The sequence below is a fragment of the Vigna unguiculata genome, chromosome 1 (genome assembly GCF_037176805.1).
Source record: "Vigna unguiculata cultivar grain cowpea cultivar isolate G323 ecotype 2 chromosome 1, ASM3717680v1, whole genome shotgun sequence".
Taxonomy (NCBI): domain Eukaryota; kingdom Viridiplantae; phylum Streptophyta; class Magnoliopsida; order Fabales; family Fabaceae; genus Vigna; species Vigna unguiculata.
Window position 1 is genome coordinate 39,382,204 of NC_140792.1, and position 17,944 is coordinate 39,400,147.

General features: G+C 27.4%; 1 protein-coding gene across 1 annotated transcript; it reads right to left on the minus strand.

The window, feature by feature from the left end:
- Positions 1 to 203: 203 nt before the first annotated feature.
- Positions 204 to 1,337, minus strand: LOC114195881 (LOB domain-containing protein 29-like). Its single transcript, XM_028086313.2, has 2 exons — positions 922 to 1,337; positions 204 to 813 (listed from the first exon to the last, which is right to left on the minus strand). The coding sequence occupies exons 1-2, from the start codon at positions 1,291 to 1,293 to the stop codon at positions 433 to 435; spliced, it is 753 nt and encodes a 250-aa protein (XP_027942114.2). The 5' UTR covers positions 1,294 to 1,337; the 3' UTR covers positions 204 to 432.
- Between the last annotated feature and the right edge of the window lie 16,607 nt (positions 1,338 to 17,944).

Genomic DNA, 17,944 nt, shown 5'->3' on the forward strand with positions numbered 1-17,944 from the left:
CTACATATATGTTCCTTTTTCCCTCAAACATAGAGGTTACTTGTTTAATATATCAGTTACTTTGGGATTACCATTCCCTAGCCTATTCCGTATATGTTCCAAATATTTTCAATGTGCAAACATCTATCCTTTAGGTCAAATTTAGGATCTTCACCACATAAACAAACATAATTTAGTTCATATACAAAAACCAAAGTTTATCATTAAGATGTTATTATTATTCTAATAAATACCAATATTTCACTAAGCTAAGCAAAACAATACTATAATGTGGATTCCCATTACAATTATATATCACATTTCTAGGCTTCCTAGTGCATGCTTCGCCACACATGTGCATCAAATTCAAATTGATAAAGTTGTCTTCACCAATTCTTTCATGCAGACTCTGATCTTTCATGAAGTAAATTTCATAATCACCAAAACTCACTCTTACTGAAGGTTATCCAACTGATAAAAGCTCCACTGCCTTTGCATGTCACAGGCCATGGAAGAGTTACAACTCTCTTCAAAGCTAGAAAAGGAGATGCTTTCCTCTACTGTTACGGAATTGTCATCATTTCCAATAGGGTTTTGGTCCATGAAGGTATTTGTATTTCCATAGTACTGTGTTGAAGTATCAGTGGACAATTTAGGAAGAAACTGTGAAGCCGAGTTGGAATTCTCCGTCTGGAACCAACTCTGAAGATATTGGGGAAAATTTGTGGATTTTCCATAGTATTTCTCATTAGGGTTTTCAGTTGCAGAGGCATTCAGATAGATCTGACCAGCCTGTTCCCTGAGATGAGCCACTTGTGCTTGTAAATTCACCACCTGCAAAGATCAAACCAAAAAGTGGATAAGTTATAGTTAACTGGTATAATATAAGCAGAAATCAGCTAGGGTTTTAAACATAGTAAGCCTTATGAAAGGGAAAGAAACCTGTTGTTGGAGTGCAAAAATATGAGCAACACAGCCATAAATTGGATCTTGAAGTCTAGCTTGAGCTTCATAAGAGATGGTGACAGCAGCTTCACAACGGTCACTCACAGGAAGGTGAGCAAGGAGCTTTGAAACATTACTTGCTCCAAAAACCTTATGAATGGCTGCAAAATGAGTGGCACCCTGTTCATGGCAAAAGTAAGGAGCAAAAACACAACCTCTCACACACTTCCTTCTCAAGAATTTGCAGGCTCCACAAGGAGAACCAGTCATGTTGGAATTTTCTGGTTGAGGGGTTTGTGGTCTTTTAGGATTTTTGGTTGCTTTCTGGGTCTCTTCAACCTTGTGCAAATCATAATCATTTATAATCATCTTTATATACACCACATGAAGAGGAAATGGTGGATTAGGGGAAGGAATATTTAATTACACTAGGTCCCCTTAATGGCCTACAGTGTTCGATATTTTTTTCCCATATAAAACACTTTCATCCCCCTCTACCGAAATTTTTATTTGTCAGAAAATGAGATTCCATTTCAACATCCTTATACGACAAAAGAGGTAGCATTAACCAAACCCATTTTGTTTGATGATTTGATCTGTGTGTGCTCTTGTCCCTTCTTTTCTGAATCAAATGTATGGTACCTTGTGTATGCGATAATAATAGCCGCAAGTACATTATATATTGGACTACTTATTTGTATACACTCACTTGACAGTGGTAATATATATATACGAAAATGGACCGATCCACGAGTTATTTAATAGTTGTTTACTCACCAAGAACGCAAGTTTTACAACCTTGGAAATGGGTGGTACTAAATTATTAGTCAATTCATGTAGAGGGTGTGGTATGATTTCTCTTGACCAAATGCATTTGATTTAAACTTGGAAGCTAGAATCATCCTCCGTCTGCGACAAAAGAAAAGAATGCCCAACTGTTACCCACACATGGATCGTTTCTTTGCCACGTTTCTTAATCAATTGTTTATATGTTACATATATGCATGATTGGAGTAATTTTACAAAAGGATGGCACTGTGAAGACTGCTATATCTACATTGTGATACGAGCCTGTGTGTGCCTCTGATCCTCTTTTACTACACACGTATTTGAACGGTTAGGTTTTCAAAGGAAGAAGTTCACTATGAGATACAATACCAATGAGATTTGAGTCCAATAATATAAGACATTGACACTTCGACCACAAGTATTATACTGCCTTTTTTTTTTCAACGGGACACGTTTATCTAGAATCTTTGTCAGAAATACTTTTGATACAAAAACCATACTGGCACTCGTTTGAGCCGATTTTAACTATCGACTCTAATACCACTTGACTTGCAGAGAATATCAATGAAACCTGAGTTCAATCACATAAGGTATTGATATCACTCTCAATCCAAAACTTTAAGATAATGGAGTTATGAGTTTTCCTCCTTATATAATATTTTACTTTCTTATTTCTAATTAATCAATATGAGACTTAGACTCCTTAGATTCTTCACATGTACTCCCATCCAGAAGTATTTAAACAAATTAGTGATTAATTACAGGAATCTTTAGCGATCAAAGAACTCTTACATCTTCTTTAGTGTGTGAATATCAAAGTTAAATATTGAGTTGCATACTAAACTTATAAACCAACATATATAAAAGTTAGTTTAAGTTAAGTGAGGTTATATCCAATTATAAATAAAACTCATTCTATTGAATTAAATTAGGTCGAGTTGGATTATTGGATAATACAATCTGATAAATAACTTGACACTTGAATTCCTCATATTATAAATAAATAAAAAATAAGACTACATTGTCTTATATTTTAAAAACCGAAGAAGAATCAATATTTTTAGTTCAGGGATAAGAATGAAATCGGAATCAGGATAGGAAAATGTTTATTTTTTTTTTGACATCACTTAAAGATATTTTAGTTATTAAAAAAATAATTTTGGTATTTTTAAAATAAGAGAAAAATTAAAGGATAAAATTTTGGATGTCAAAATAGTAGTACTCATCGGTATAAATCACCATCATCTAATATCACTGAACTTTAAAATAAATTTATTAAATTCATTTTGTAAATGTTGACCTCAACACACACACAGTGAAGTTCAATAATTTGTAAGGGCGGCACAAATTACCACGGTACTAACATTGACAAATTTAACATAAAGAAGAAAATGAATTGGGATTAACTAGAACCTATGATTAATATATTCCCTTAGAGTTTAAACAAATAATTTTCCTCGCACACACCGTCAAAGTTGATTAATCCGGAGACAAGTTGGTACTAAACATGTAAAAAGAATAATGCTCAAAATTATATGGTGGATTTTGGTTATGAGAATATCATCAAAATGTAAAAATGGGATTAGGAAAAAAAAATGAGATTCTAAAAATGAATGAAACAAAAGGGTTGTGACAGAAGTTGAGCATACATAGAAGCTGATGAAGACAAAGGGAGGGCCGAGAGGATGTGATTTGTTTGGCCTTTCCAGACTTTAATTTGTGTAAGTGTCGGAAGTCATGGTTTGTCGAACAATACCGTATAAATATTTAATTATTATATGAAAAAATTATTTTTTTATTATTAAATTTGAACAACTTTCTCTTCCGACTACATCTTTTAAATAATTTTTCATTTTTTTATTTATTCATTTTCAATATTCTAAAATCATTTAAAAAATAATAAATCACATTATATATTATAAAAAATATTATCAAAATCTAGTATTCAATTATAATATCAAATTTGTACGTGTACTCTCTCAAAACACTCAAATCAAACACTCTTTTTTGTCGAGTATAGGCACCAACATGTAGGACCATCCCAAATGTGAAATGGGCCCTCCTTCAACACTACCTAATAATGACATCCTAACAAAAAGTTGCAAAATAAAATAAATTAATCAATTAACTCTTATCAAATATACCACTTGTGGTTATATTCAAGGGATTATATATATGTTTGTATAAAATCTAGGTCATAACAAAATTATTATTGCTCACAGAATATTGCTTATTCGTAACAAAATATGTTCTAACCATTCACTTGATTAACATGTTTAGCCCCTTCATGAAAATCAAAATATATTTTCTCAAACTCCAATCTTTGGGGTCGATTAGGACACAAACAAATAAATTGTATTCCAATTATTAACGTTGTTTCGTAGTCTTCCCTCAATAATTTAAATTTCTAAAAGAATGGTATGTTTCTTACACTCATTGCTCCCAATGATCAAGTTCAATTTCGTAGTGGAGTGAAGATAATCCAAATGCGAAGAAAATATGTATTAGTTATAAAATGTCAAACTTTCAATCTCATTGTTGCAATCAAATCTAACAATTACACCCATATTAATCAAATAAATATTCTGAAAAATGAGAAATATATATATATATATATATATATATATATATATATATATATATATATATATATATATATATATAAAGAAATGACATAACAACTTTGTCAACTTGTTCCAACTCTTTTTCTAAAAGTTTCACATCAACTATAAATAAAAGGTCAATTTATTGTAAGTGAGTCCAAAATTTCACTTTACAATTTAGTTTTGTAAGGTTGAGTTAGGTTTAAAATTTATTCTTTAGTATGATAACTTGATCATGGATTAGAGTTTATTCTAAACGAAGTATGTTGTTTATTGAATCTATTGTTCTATCTGTGTTATCAGACTACTCTCGTACTATCCCTTAATATCTAGTTTAATGTTCGAAATGTAATTTACCAATAATTTTTAATTTATAAACTAGTCATCACTATAGTAAATAATTATTTTTTGTTACTAAAATTAACTATTATTTTATTGTAGTGATATTTTTAAAATTAACAAGTAAAGTAATGATTGTTCTACTCGTAACTTAATTTTATCATCAATCAATATAAGATTTCTAATACAATGCAATATGAAATGAGAACTTTTCTTAACAAAACTTGAAAAGAAAAAAAGAAGTAATTGAATATAAATCGATTATATATGTGGAAAAAAAAATTTCGTAACAGAACAAAAAAAATCAATATAAATGACAAATTATTTCTAAACATTTAAAAGGATTTACTATGCATTATGAACAAAAAAAGGCCATGTAAATTGAATCAAAGAAAGAAGTTAGAAAACATATCAATAGAACCTTTACCCTGATATCTGCCTCAAATGAAAGCCAATATCAGCCTCAAACAAAGAGGAATATATAGTCGTACTGTTATGTTTTCCATTGGTACATAACAGCATAGAAACGAATAATACTGGTGGAGACAGCATGCGTTTGTAAACACAACCCCTGTTTTATCGTTAAATTAAAATATCTACCCCTATGAGTCATCAACGACACCAAAAAATTTATATTTATTTAAATAATTAATTAATATTAAAACATAAATACATCATTTGCCTAAACATTGGACATCTGTATTGAGTTTAAACAAGATTGTTAAATGAAACTAAGGACCGTATTGTCTATTAAATATTTTTAAATTAGTGGTTATATATATATATATATATATATATATATATATATATATATATATATATATATATATATATATATATATATATATATTGCTTTTCATTGTATGTATTTTAATTATTCCTAAACTTTTTGCTATGCATCTTTATCTTTGCTCTGGATTTTATGGTCTTCCCATTTGAAGACACATAAACTCTAAATGATTGATTCAACACAAAACTTTCCAACCGATTTTTTTTTTTTTTTGTTTCTTCTTTTTTCTCCAGGTCACATGATATCCGAAGTGGATCACCACAAAACTCATTTATTAGACCATTTAGCGACAGTGGAGACAATTATTTATTCAGGTTGTATAATTTATTTAAGAGATAATTTATTCAAAAACAAAAACCAAACAGAGAGAAAAAGAGTAAAATCCATTGTGCTAATAAAATTATAATTGCGCTGCACAAAAGCTTATTGTTAATGAGTCATTTGACCATCCAATTATAAAGAAGAAAATTTAAAATACTACAATATTTTCAGCCTATCACTTCACGATAAAATAGTTGTCACATATATACAAGCATTATCTTTAATAAATTTGTTATTGCTTGTCTCATGTGCCTAATGTCTGCTTGTGATTGATTCTCTAATTACTCCATCTTCGATGTTACTTTGAAAAAATAAAATTTGGATGAATCATTAAAGAACATATACCCAATATTCTGTATGTTTAAAGATAGAGTAAAATTATTCTTCGCCATTAAAACTTAATTTCTTAATGTAAATTGTTTGGTTACAATCATTAAAGGAATGGTAATGAAGCCAAAGGATTTAACTCCTCTCCTTAAGGACTTAAAATTGTGAATGAATGAAAACAAGAATAACTATAATTTGCAACATATGTTAATAATCAATGTCGAAAATAATACAATACTGATAAATTTATAAAACACATGTGTGCTCTTGCGCGCATCTGCATGTGTGAGAATAAGTTTACATTCACATGAATAAAAATGTTATGTTCTACATAAATTAAAGTTCAATTAGATAGATTCATTGGTTTATACAATTTAAGTAATTAGTACTTGATGGTCTTTTGAGAGGGAATTTATTAGGGAGACAAAACCAATTAGACATGAACTTAATCTAATACTTTTACCACAAAACTTTAATGTAGGACTTAATTCAGGTAATGAGACACTACTTGAACTGTTATTGATACATGAATCATATTGTACTAGTATGAGTCGGTCACTGAAACAAAACTATTAACTCTAATATATTGATAGATCTTTCGATGGATTCATTGAAAAGACACAATATTAATGAAACATGAACTCAAGATAAGTCGGTTATCAGGACAATCCATCATCTCTAGATGGATCTTTCGAGGAATTCATGGAAAAGACATACAACACCAATAAAATATGAGTTCAACTCACATAAGAGATTAATATCACCTCCGATGCAAAACTTTAAAATTATGAGTTTATAAGTCTTTTTATGATATTTTGTTCAACTTTCTAGACTTTACTTGATTTTCCAAAAATAGTGTATAGTTTTCCAACAGAATAATAATCAACAATATCATTTTTTTTATCAGCAAGTATATATACATATATATATATATATATATACATATATATATATATATATGTATATATTTTGGAACACAGGGGTGCTCCAACCCGTATACAAATATAAAAAGTTTTCATAATATAGTGTACCTACAATACAAAATGATAGGTGCATTTATAAGTCAAAAAATCCTAATTTATATTCATCCATCAGGACAGTCCAATTGTAAATTCAAAAAATATATAGAAGGTTGGGTCTAAGTGTAGTATGGCCGATGTAATGTATCATGTCTTGACAGCGATCCCCCACAAAATAATCTGCCTAATTATGCTTTGCATCGTGTTCTGTCAACGGGTGTCTGCAAATATGTTTGTTTTAGTTCTCGCAGGTGTCTATGTATGCATTGGTCTATCAACATTCCTCTTTAGATAAAGTCACCACAGCCAATTACCAATATCTTTAATCTGTATTTCCTTATATGCTCATCGCACTGCTCAACCATCAGTTTTACCTCGAAGGAAAACACAAAATTATAGCAAAAAATTCTTAGTGAGTAAAAGTTTTGACACACCTCTAAAAGAATTAGAAAGTCTAGTATACGGCAATGTGTGATTTGATAAAAATTTTTATTGTACAGATTCCAAATGAGAAACTGTCATTTCATTTAATTGGGATGCCCTGAATCTGACATGTCTATTGGGCTGAATAGAGATGGCAAACAAACCCGTCCCCGTTTTGACGGGGAATCCCCGCATTGACTGGGTATGGGTATGGGTATGGGGAATCCCCGATTTTTTCAATTGGGTAAGGGGATGGGGATGGGGATGAATATATCTCCGCCATAATACCCGTCCCCGCCATATCCTCATCCTCATTTAAATTATTAAAATATTTACAATTAATTAAGTAACCCTATATATATATATATATATATATATATATATATATATATAGGGTTACTTAATTAATTGTAAATATTTTAATAATTTAAATGAGGATGATTTTTATTTTTTATTTCTTCTAAATATTTGGTTTGTCATGAAACTTATTTCGCATCTCCAATATATTTTTTATTTTATCACAACCTTTATGTAATTATGTGAAAATGATGTATGTCAATTACAAAAAATTTAGGTCTAACATTTGAATATTTCTATTATTTTTTAATATTTTTTTATTGTATATTTTCCTTTCACATGAGAATATTTAATACTCTCAATTTAAGTGTCTAATAGCATAAACATTTCATTTACTAGGTAATATAAAAAAAATACTTATTATTATTAATTTTTGTTTCATTTGAAGAACTCTTTTATTTCGCTAAAACATTTTTTGTTATTTCTCAACCATTGAGTATATATGTTGATATTTGAAAAGTTTTCTTAGATCTCTGAGATGTTTTTCGTCTTATCATACCCTTAATTATACATTTGTTTTTCTTTGTGCAATTCCTTCCAATAATCTCCAAATTATTTTAAGACACACATTTGTTAATTTTTTAATATTTTTATTTTTGTTTATTTTCATCATATAGAATACTATTTCGATAAATTTTATCTAATTATTTTTTATTTTCTAACTCATTACAATCATACTTTAATATTTTCAATATAATTGTATAAATAATTTTTATTTACTACAATATAAAAATTTAATGTAATTGTCATGAATATTTTTTTATCACCATCCAACATATATTGGAGTTTAAAAGATACCAGATCTATGATAAAATTTTATTATGTTTATTATTTGTTCTTTGCGTCATTTTTTTATCAAACATTGAGTATATATGTTGATATTTGAAAAGTTTTCTTAGATTTCTAAGATATTTTTCATCTTATCATACCTTTAATTATATATTTGTTTTCATTTGTGTGATTCCTTCCAATAGTCTCCAAATTATTTATAAGACACACATTTGTTAATTTTTTTATATTTTTATTTTTTGTTTATTTTCATCATATAGAATACTATTTCGATAAATTTTATCTAATTATTTTTTATTTTCTAACTCATTACAAGCATACTTTAATTTTTTCACTAAAATTGTATAAATAATTTTTATTTACTACAATATAAAAATTTAATGTAATTGCCATGAATATTTTTTTACCACCATTCAACATATATTGTGGTTTAAAAGATACAAGATTTATGTTAAAATTTTATTATTATATTTATTATTTGTTCTTTGTGTTATTTTAATCAAGTGATGTATTATAACTTTTATTAGTGTATAACAAATAGATTCATTATAATTTAAAAAACTGAAGTAAACAAACATTTAAAATATATTTTAATTTAAATATTTTTTTCCTTTTATATTTTTTTTTTAGAAAAATTTCCTTTTATATTTTTTAAAAAATATTTTTAAAATTTATCAACTAGGTTTCATTAATGTTTGCAAATTTAATTAATGTTTTGGTTCTCATTAAATTTTATTTGGTATTCTAATATAAAATGTAAACAATTATAATTTATTTCAAAGTATTTGATATCGAAAAAATAACCATACTCCTAATATTGAATATTTGATAATATTATGTTTCCTTTAGCGTAATTTTTTATTATTTTATAAAAATTAATTAAAATTAATATTAAAGTAGTAAGAAAACAGGTACGGGTATGGGTACAAGATTATACCCGTTACCCGGTGGGGATGGGGATGGGATAAAAGTTTGATACCCGTTGGGTTTGGGTATGGGGATGGGGATGAACTTTTTTTACGGGGATGGGTATGGGATAGTGAAACCCGTCCCCGCCCCGCCCCGTTGCCATCCCTAGGGCTGAATAACATGAAGCTCAGAATTATGGATGTATTAAAAACTCCCTAATAAAAAGGGAATTGGTCTAGGGTCAATTCGGTAACAAAAAAAAGATGAAATTCTAAATCTAAATTTCTAACTCTACCCACCTCGTGAAAAAAAAATCAATCTTTTTTCTTGTAGAATTAGCTGGTGGAGTGGAAACATAGAACCTTGCATATATTATACCTAAGAGTCTAATAATACTTTTCATGCCTACAGTCGCGATAATCCCATGCTACCTTATAGATTTTAAGCATGATAAATGATTAAGACACCAATCAGAATAAGAAAATTGTTCTTTTGGAAATTTAGTAATTATCCATCCCCACTGTTTTTAATTGTGAAACAGTGAATATTTCTATAATGTCAATAGTTCCACCACTAAAAATAATGTTATTTCTTTGTTTTCAGAATCATTTGGCTGAGCCCCGTGAATTGAGAGTTACATAACTTTGTTAGCTTGCATAGAAATATGTTCTCTTTAGCCTTTTATTTGACAGCATTACGAATTCTGAGATTTAGGAGGTAGTGGCATCTTTTCTTGTTTTTGTTTTTTTGTTATTACTTCAATGTCTCACTGCCTTAGAGCCCTACCTTATTTAACCCCTTGTGTTTACAAATTCGCATATTTCTGCTTGTCCCTATTATGGAAGAACAACTTTCTTTTTCCTTTTTCCTTAACAAGATAAGATACCCAGAGAGTTCGTATCGAAATTTCCCTTAAAGAACAAATTGCTTCTTAAGCATGTCAAGTCAAATACAGACATCACTTAAAAAGTGACACATCTCGAGGTGTAACAATCATTAACTTGAAGTCCAAAAAAAAATATGTATCAGTCTTAGAACAAACAAAATATGTAACAATGATTATCATGTTTTTGAGGATTTTGAATTTTTCTAATCATATAACATGCTCGAAGGTATAAAGAGATCAATATCTTACATTTAAGTCACCAGAAAAACAATTCTTAAATAATAATTATTTTTAATGATTAAAAATTATTAGTCATTATAATTTTTTATTTATAATAATGATCACTTTAGTATACAATAATTTATTTATTTTTTAATTTAATATCTTCCACTATATAAAATATGAAAGTAGAAAGAATAGAAATTTAATTTATAATTAATGGTGTACTTGCAACCAATTTCAAAATTTGAATCCAATCACACATTTGATTTTTTTTTTACTTTTTTTAATATTTTTATTTCATTAAATTGAGGTAACTAAACACATTATCTACATGTTTTCTATTAGAACATCTATAAGTAATCTCATTTAATCTCATTTTAGATATGTCTATTCACAGGAAAAAAGAATATTATTTAAAAATTTCATATTATATGAAATTTTTCTTGTGAATTTATTGAAAAAATTGTAAGAAATTTTTCTGTTATTTTTTTTAGAATCTTAATTGGCAAGTAATTCCTTCGTAGATAATTATTTTTTATAAATTTTTTTGTAAAAAATGTTTTATACAACATATTTTGCAAAAAAAAAAAAAAATTGGCAGCAATTTTCTGTAAATTTTTTTTCATAACAAAATTTATAAGTATTTTCTGTAAAAAAAAATTAAAATAAAATTAGTAGAAAATATGAGTTTTTTTAGTAGTCGAACAGTACCAAATTAAATACAGTATCTTGTTTTCAAACCTATAAATTAGTTCAAATGAAATTATTTGTTAAGATGGTTCTGTTTAAGCAAAATAATATAATAAAAAAATCAATTAAATGTAAATAAAAATAATGAGCCAATGGAGAAGTTGGCATAGATAGAGATGCAGTTGTAGACGTACATATATGTCTTTAGCTGATACATAATGCCCCACCAAGACCACATAGTTTTCTTCAGACAAAACCTAGTGCATGTTCTACAAAAATTGTACGGCTGTTGTCATCTTTTCATAGTTTGTATATATAAAAATGTGGAAGCTGTATTAGGTTTTAGTTTTGGTGGCAGTAACTGGAAAGGAAGAGAATGGAAACACTTTACAGCAGAAGATGTTCTCCAACCATTCTTTCCCATCTAATTCTTTATACACAATCGCTAATATTCCTCTTACAATCTTTTCTATTCTTTACTTTTCTCTATCACAGTTTCTTCTTTTTTTTCTTTCTTGTTACAGATCAGCAAAACCGAAGAGTGCGTGCACAAAGGGTATACAAATGCCAGTTATATTCACCTTTTACGTAAATTGTTTATTGTTTTCTTCTCTGCACTGTCACTGTTCTTCATTCTCTCATCTCTTTAACAATTTCCAGTTATCTGATATTCGCTGAATATGTACAACTACTGGACCAATGTCAGTGTTTTAATTATTCTTATGTCATTAACTTTAATATAATATTCAATCACGACTAACTTGTAATTGAAAAATAAATAGATAAATACATATATATATATATATATATTATTTAAACATTTCTAAAATTTAATGTTTGCTGAAATCACTAATAAAAAATTAATAAATATAAGGTAGTTTTGAATTTTTAAATACTTAAACATTATATATGGGTAATATTTGATTCAGACACAAAATTTCCAAACAAATGCCATTCATAATATAATGATTAGTGGAAACATGATTTGCTTACATTTTTTATTATGTTACCTATATATTCACGTCAATTTTACATATTTAAATAGTTACTTATATTATTTTGTATACTTTCAATAATGTACATGAAAACTATATTAAAGAAGAAGTATAGATTGCAAAGTTAGATTTTATTACATTTTCTTTAAATTTTTCGCCAGTTCATTTACTCTAATTATCATACAGTGTCAACGAAGTTTTAAGCAAAATAATCGATGTTTAGGAAAAGAACAACTAATTAAATTTTACTTTTGATTAAGTTGTTTTTTTCTTTTTTCGTATGTGAGTACACGTGAAATCTAAGTCAAGTAAATATATTTTTTAGCCATCCGAACTCAATGACTAAGATGATAAATTAGAATGGTGACAATGTTAGTTTTTCCATAATTTTCTTTTTAACAACAAAGAATAAATATAATTAAGGAGAGCACTCAATAAATGCTCTAATCCATATACAAAAGATCCACGACATCTATATATAGATGCAAAAGTTTTGCTTTATAGTCTTATAAAAACAAAAATCTCCATACAGGCCACTGGTCATAGTCAAAAGCATCACAGAGGTAAAATACAACACAAAATACAACACAAAACTTTGGATGCTACTGTATGATCCTCATAACAAAGGACTGATGTATGAACACACCATAAATTAAATCACACCTATGTTTCCAAGCAAAAAATATATAATTACATTAAATTCAAAAACAGACTTCCTGCTTTCTATAATCTAATATTTCAATATGTCTTCCGATTTGTAGGAAGAGAATGTCACATTCATATAACCCATATGGGTCAAACATTAGATGTTATTAAGACTTTAGAATAACTTGTTCCCTTCCTCTAAAGATCCTGCATTTATTTACCTGGTACACTTGAATACAAAACAGTTAACATATTAATGAGATTTTAAACAAGTATAAGATGAGAGACACCAATTACTGTATAAGAACTTTAAAGATGAGATTTTGTATTCCATCCATACCTTATACTGTTACCTGGTTAAGATCAATAACTGAAATGTTATTCACAACCTATTTCATTTTTTTTAACTTTATCCCTAAACGTCTTTTTAAGTATATATTAAATTTGTGTTTTTGATTTATTTGGATTGATATGTATATAGTTTACTTTTCTCTTTATATATTTTTACAATACCATACATATCTTATGAATTTTCAACCATTTGTGTTGGAAACAAAACGACAAGAAAAGGAGTATGGACAAAAGGTAAGCTAAAGCCGTTAGCATTCCTATAGGATGCGGTGCACGTGCACAACAAGACACACTCCACCCAATTTCTTACTAATAATTGAATCCGTGTAACAATAATTCCACGATATTGATAAATATATTGTTTTAATAAAATACTTAACATTTTATTTTTGTGAGAAGAAATGTAGGAGGAGGGTAAGTCTCGTAAACATAAATTCTTTAAAATGAAAAGTATAAATTTTATAAAATAAATTTAATTTTAAAAATTATATTCGTAAATATATATTAAAATAACACTTTTTTTTCTAAAAAATTTACAAGAAATTCTCATTAAAAATACTTTGGTATTGATACATTAATAATCCAAGATGTAACACCAACTATTTTCCTTTGATCTCTTTAGTGGGGTCCACACCAGCAAATGTCCACGTCACCACCAATCTTGTATAATAGTGTTTCTTGCGGCTTTACCAAAAAAAAAATACATGCTTGGGAACAATTTTTCTGTGATAAAAAAATTGAAGTGCACGCATTTGGATAAATAAAACAAATCCTACCAAATTAGAATAATCGCTAAACGTTAAAACAAAACTCAGGCTCGGATTCTTCAACACAAATCAACCAAATAGAAGATGAATTTAGAAACAGAAGGTTCAGAAAAAGAAACATCGAACCTTTAATTATGTGTCATGCATTTATAAATCTAATGCAAGTTTAGTAATTTCAAATAAAACCGAACTTTGTAATCTCTAATGTAAACAATGTAAACATAAGTATTAATTACATGAGTACTGTTGTGCAATCTTCACTTAATATATATTTCAATATCCTTGCTAACTAAAAACAAGGTTTAAATATATGCAAAGTGACAATTAGAATTTTGAATTTCTGAACTAAAAAATATCAGATCAGAAAGTAAAAGTCAAGGTCCATCTAGAAAGAAACAACATTACATTAATTCAATCATAGAAGCATTCTTAGAAAATGTTAGGAAAATTGTTGTCTGTTATGCTCTCTGCAGAAAATTACCAACCAGGGAGATCAAATATGAACAAACTGACAAGTCTAGCAAGACCAGTCAAATATGTAGGTGTAAGGAATTAGCGTGATCCTATTATCCTGCACAAATCTAGAAAAAAAATACTAGAAAATTTCCACGTGAATTATACGTTCTTCTTTTTTCTAATGGCACTATAAAATGGTATTTCATAAATATAAATTGATAGAATAATATGCAAGATGTTGAGTGCAAGTTTTAAATTATGTTATCAAGTATGTAGTCAATAGAAAAAAGAATCCATAATGATGCAACCCAAAAGCAAACTCTTTGTGAATACTACCAACTACAAAAGAACACAATGTTGCTTAATGATTGAGACACATCTGCAGAAAGGTTGATTTTGAAAAGAATATATAAATGTAGGATATAGAATGTAGCTAGTTTTCAGTACAATGAAAGAGTAGTTTATTGAGGAGTGAGTTTATGATTTAAAAATGTAGTTTGAACAGGGGGCAGTTGTTCAAAACCAAGCCATGATATAGGGAGTACTGGTTTAGTGTACTAATTCACATAAATTGCGAGAGCAAATAGCTTCATTTGAATTTGAAAAGGTTTTGCAATGACAGAGATGGGATTGTTGTTTTGTGTTGTGAGAAATTTCTATGACTGAGAGTGGAGACAACCTGGAATTCTTAAAAATGTAGTTTCAAGGCTCAAGTTAACCTAATTTGGTTGGAAAAGTGACTCAAATGATTGACACTATATAATATGCAGTGCGTACGTGAATGAATAAGGGTTGGTCCTACAGATTTGTCCTTCTTAGTATCTACGTTACACAAACACAAAAAAAGTCTAATTACAATAAAACTATATATATATATATATATATATATATATATATATATATATATATATATATATATATATATATATATATATATATACCCTCACACTTCAAATAAGTTAAGACTATATGTATAAACTTCTGTGCATTAACTTTAGACAACAAAAATATATAAAAAAAAGTAACTCATAATAATCATGTCCAAGTTAACTAGAAAAGTATTTTAAAATACTTTATTTTTCTGCAAGTAATACATATACCAGTTAAATTCAACTTATAAAAATACTTTATCTTTCTACAAGTGCTTAGTAAAAAAATGCCTGAACAGAATTTATTCATATTTTGGTTAGATGGGTAGATGGTAAATATGGTAAAAATAGTTAAAATCATGTGAAAAAGGTAAATATGTAATAATACGAATAACTTGATAATTTTAACAGATACACTTAAATATATTGTTCTCAAGCTTTACTTGAAAGGCATGAAACAAAGAAATTTTTGACAAACTTGACAAACTTTATATAAATAGGATTAAAGTGGATTAATTTTTTATTTTCTAATGAAAATGAAGTAATAAAAATAATAATTTTTACATTATTTAGTAATTTGTCAAATTTTATTAAAAAAAGCTTTACTAATGTATCATTTTCCATTCTTTTAGCTTTTACACTACTAAATTTGAGAATAACATGTATAAACAACCTACCGTATATTAAGTTTAAGTCGTCAAAAAACAAATCTATTGGAAGTCCAAGTCCTGTTATGATTATAGGGTCATAATTTTGACAATCGCTTCCTTCACCCCAACAACTATTAACTGCACCCCCACAGTATTTGAAAAATATTTAAACATTTTTCATCCACCACAATGTCACCGCTTTCATCACCACCACCATTCTACCATTGGTGCAGAGGAAAAAGAAGAAGAGAGAATGCTGCAAAAGAAAAGAGAGAAAACACACACAAAAAATTGTTCCAATTTTTTTCTTTTTTGGAATGTATTTCATTTGTTTCGGAAAACTATTTTCGGAACACATTTCATATATTACAGAAAAGTTATTTCGAAATTCATTTTGTAAGTTTTAGAAATTATTTTTTGAAAATCCCATTCTGAAAAATCTTTTTCTGGAACGGAATTCGTACATTCCGAAAATTTCTGTTCCAAAAATTACATTCTAGAAATTTCATTTCAGAAATATTATTTTGAAAATTCCGGAAAATCTGTTCTGAAAATTTTTTGGAATATATAATTTAGAAATTACTATTAGAAAAATTCATATTTTCATGTCAATTTTGTTTTAAAATTTTTTTATAAAAAATACTTATAAATTTTGTTAAGAAAAAAAATTTATAAGAAATTGTTATGGAATTTTTCTATAAATATTTTGTATAAAATATTTTTCACAACAAATTTCGTAAAAAATACTTACAAATTTTATAATTTTATAAAAATTAATTATTCACGAAAAAATTACCTGTCAATTAAAATTTTTAAAAAAATAATAAAAAAAATCATTTTCTCCAAATTTAAAAAAAATCACAAAAAAAATTCTGATGTAATACGAGAATTAATCGTTTTACGTAAAACTAACATTTTGAAACCTTGAGGGGTGTACGGAAACGTTGTGGGATACAAGAAGTAAACGCCCATAGTTTTCGAAGTTAGCCCATTCCCTAGCAATTTTTGTATGGAAGAAAACATGGACCAAACAACCCATCAGATATTATAATATAATCAATATTTTAGTTTGTACGGAGTATATTTACATGATAAATTTATAATAAATGTTATTTAGTATAAAATAATATTATAATTCAAATGTATCATACAACACCCTTAAACATATTAATTATATTTAAAATTTACGATAAATAATTTGTATTAGATTATACTTTAATATAAAAATAGATATAAAATAAGATATATTATAAGAGATAAACTATTATAAGAAAATTAGAGGATAAAATATAAAGAGCTTTAATTAAGAAAGTGAGAGTAATATTTTGAGTTATAATAGTATATTGAATATTACAAATAATTTGTCAAAGTTGTTATAATTTTTTTAAGAACTACGAATATTTTTGCAAAACAATAATATAGCAAATAAATTCGTAGATAATTACATACAGATAAATCTATGAGTAAATTAGTTATGACAATTTTATTTACGAATTTTTGTTCATGGATAATTCGTATAAAAATTGCATTGTGTATGAATTTTGTAAATTATTATAAATTTTTGTTGTAGGTAATATATTTTTTGTAAATTATTTTGTAGTTTTTATGATATAATACTTCATTATAGAAAACTACTATAGGATTTTAAGATTCATGATTCTCACATGTTCATCCATATAATCAATCACACATTCATGCACATAAATCATAATAGGATACTAACATTGATTCATGAGAGATCCAATAATAATGTGTTCTTCAATCTCTGTTCTTCAACCTCCTTTTTTCAATCTTTCTCCTTGTCATGGTTACTCCTCTCACAC

What these genes read in the sequence shown, in the direction of transcription:
- LOC114195881 (XM_028086313.2), bottom strand. Translation starts at nt 1,293, where the DNA reads ATGATTATAAATGATTATGATTTGCACAAGGTTGAAGAGACCCAGAAA. An exon ending in TTTTTGCACTCCAACAACAG is followed by an intron (nt 814 to 921) that starts GTTTCTTTCCCT and finishes TGATCTTTGCAG; the next exon opens with GTGGTGAATTTACAAGCACA.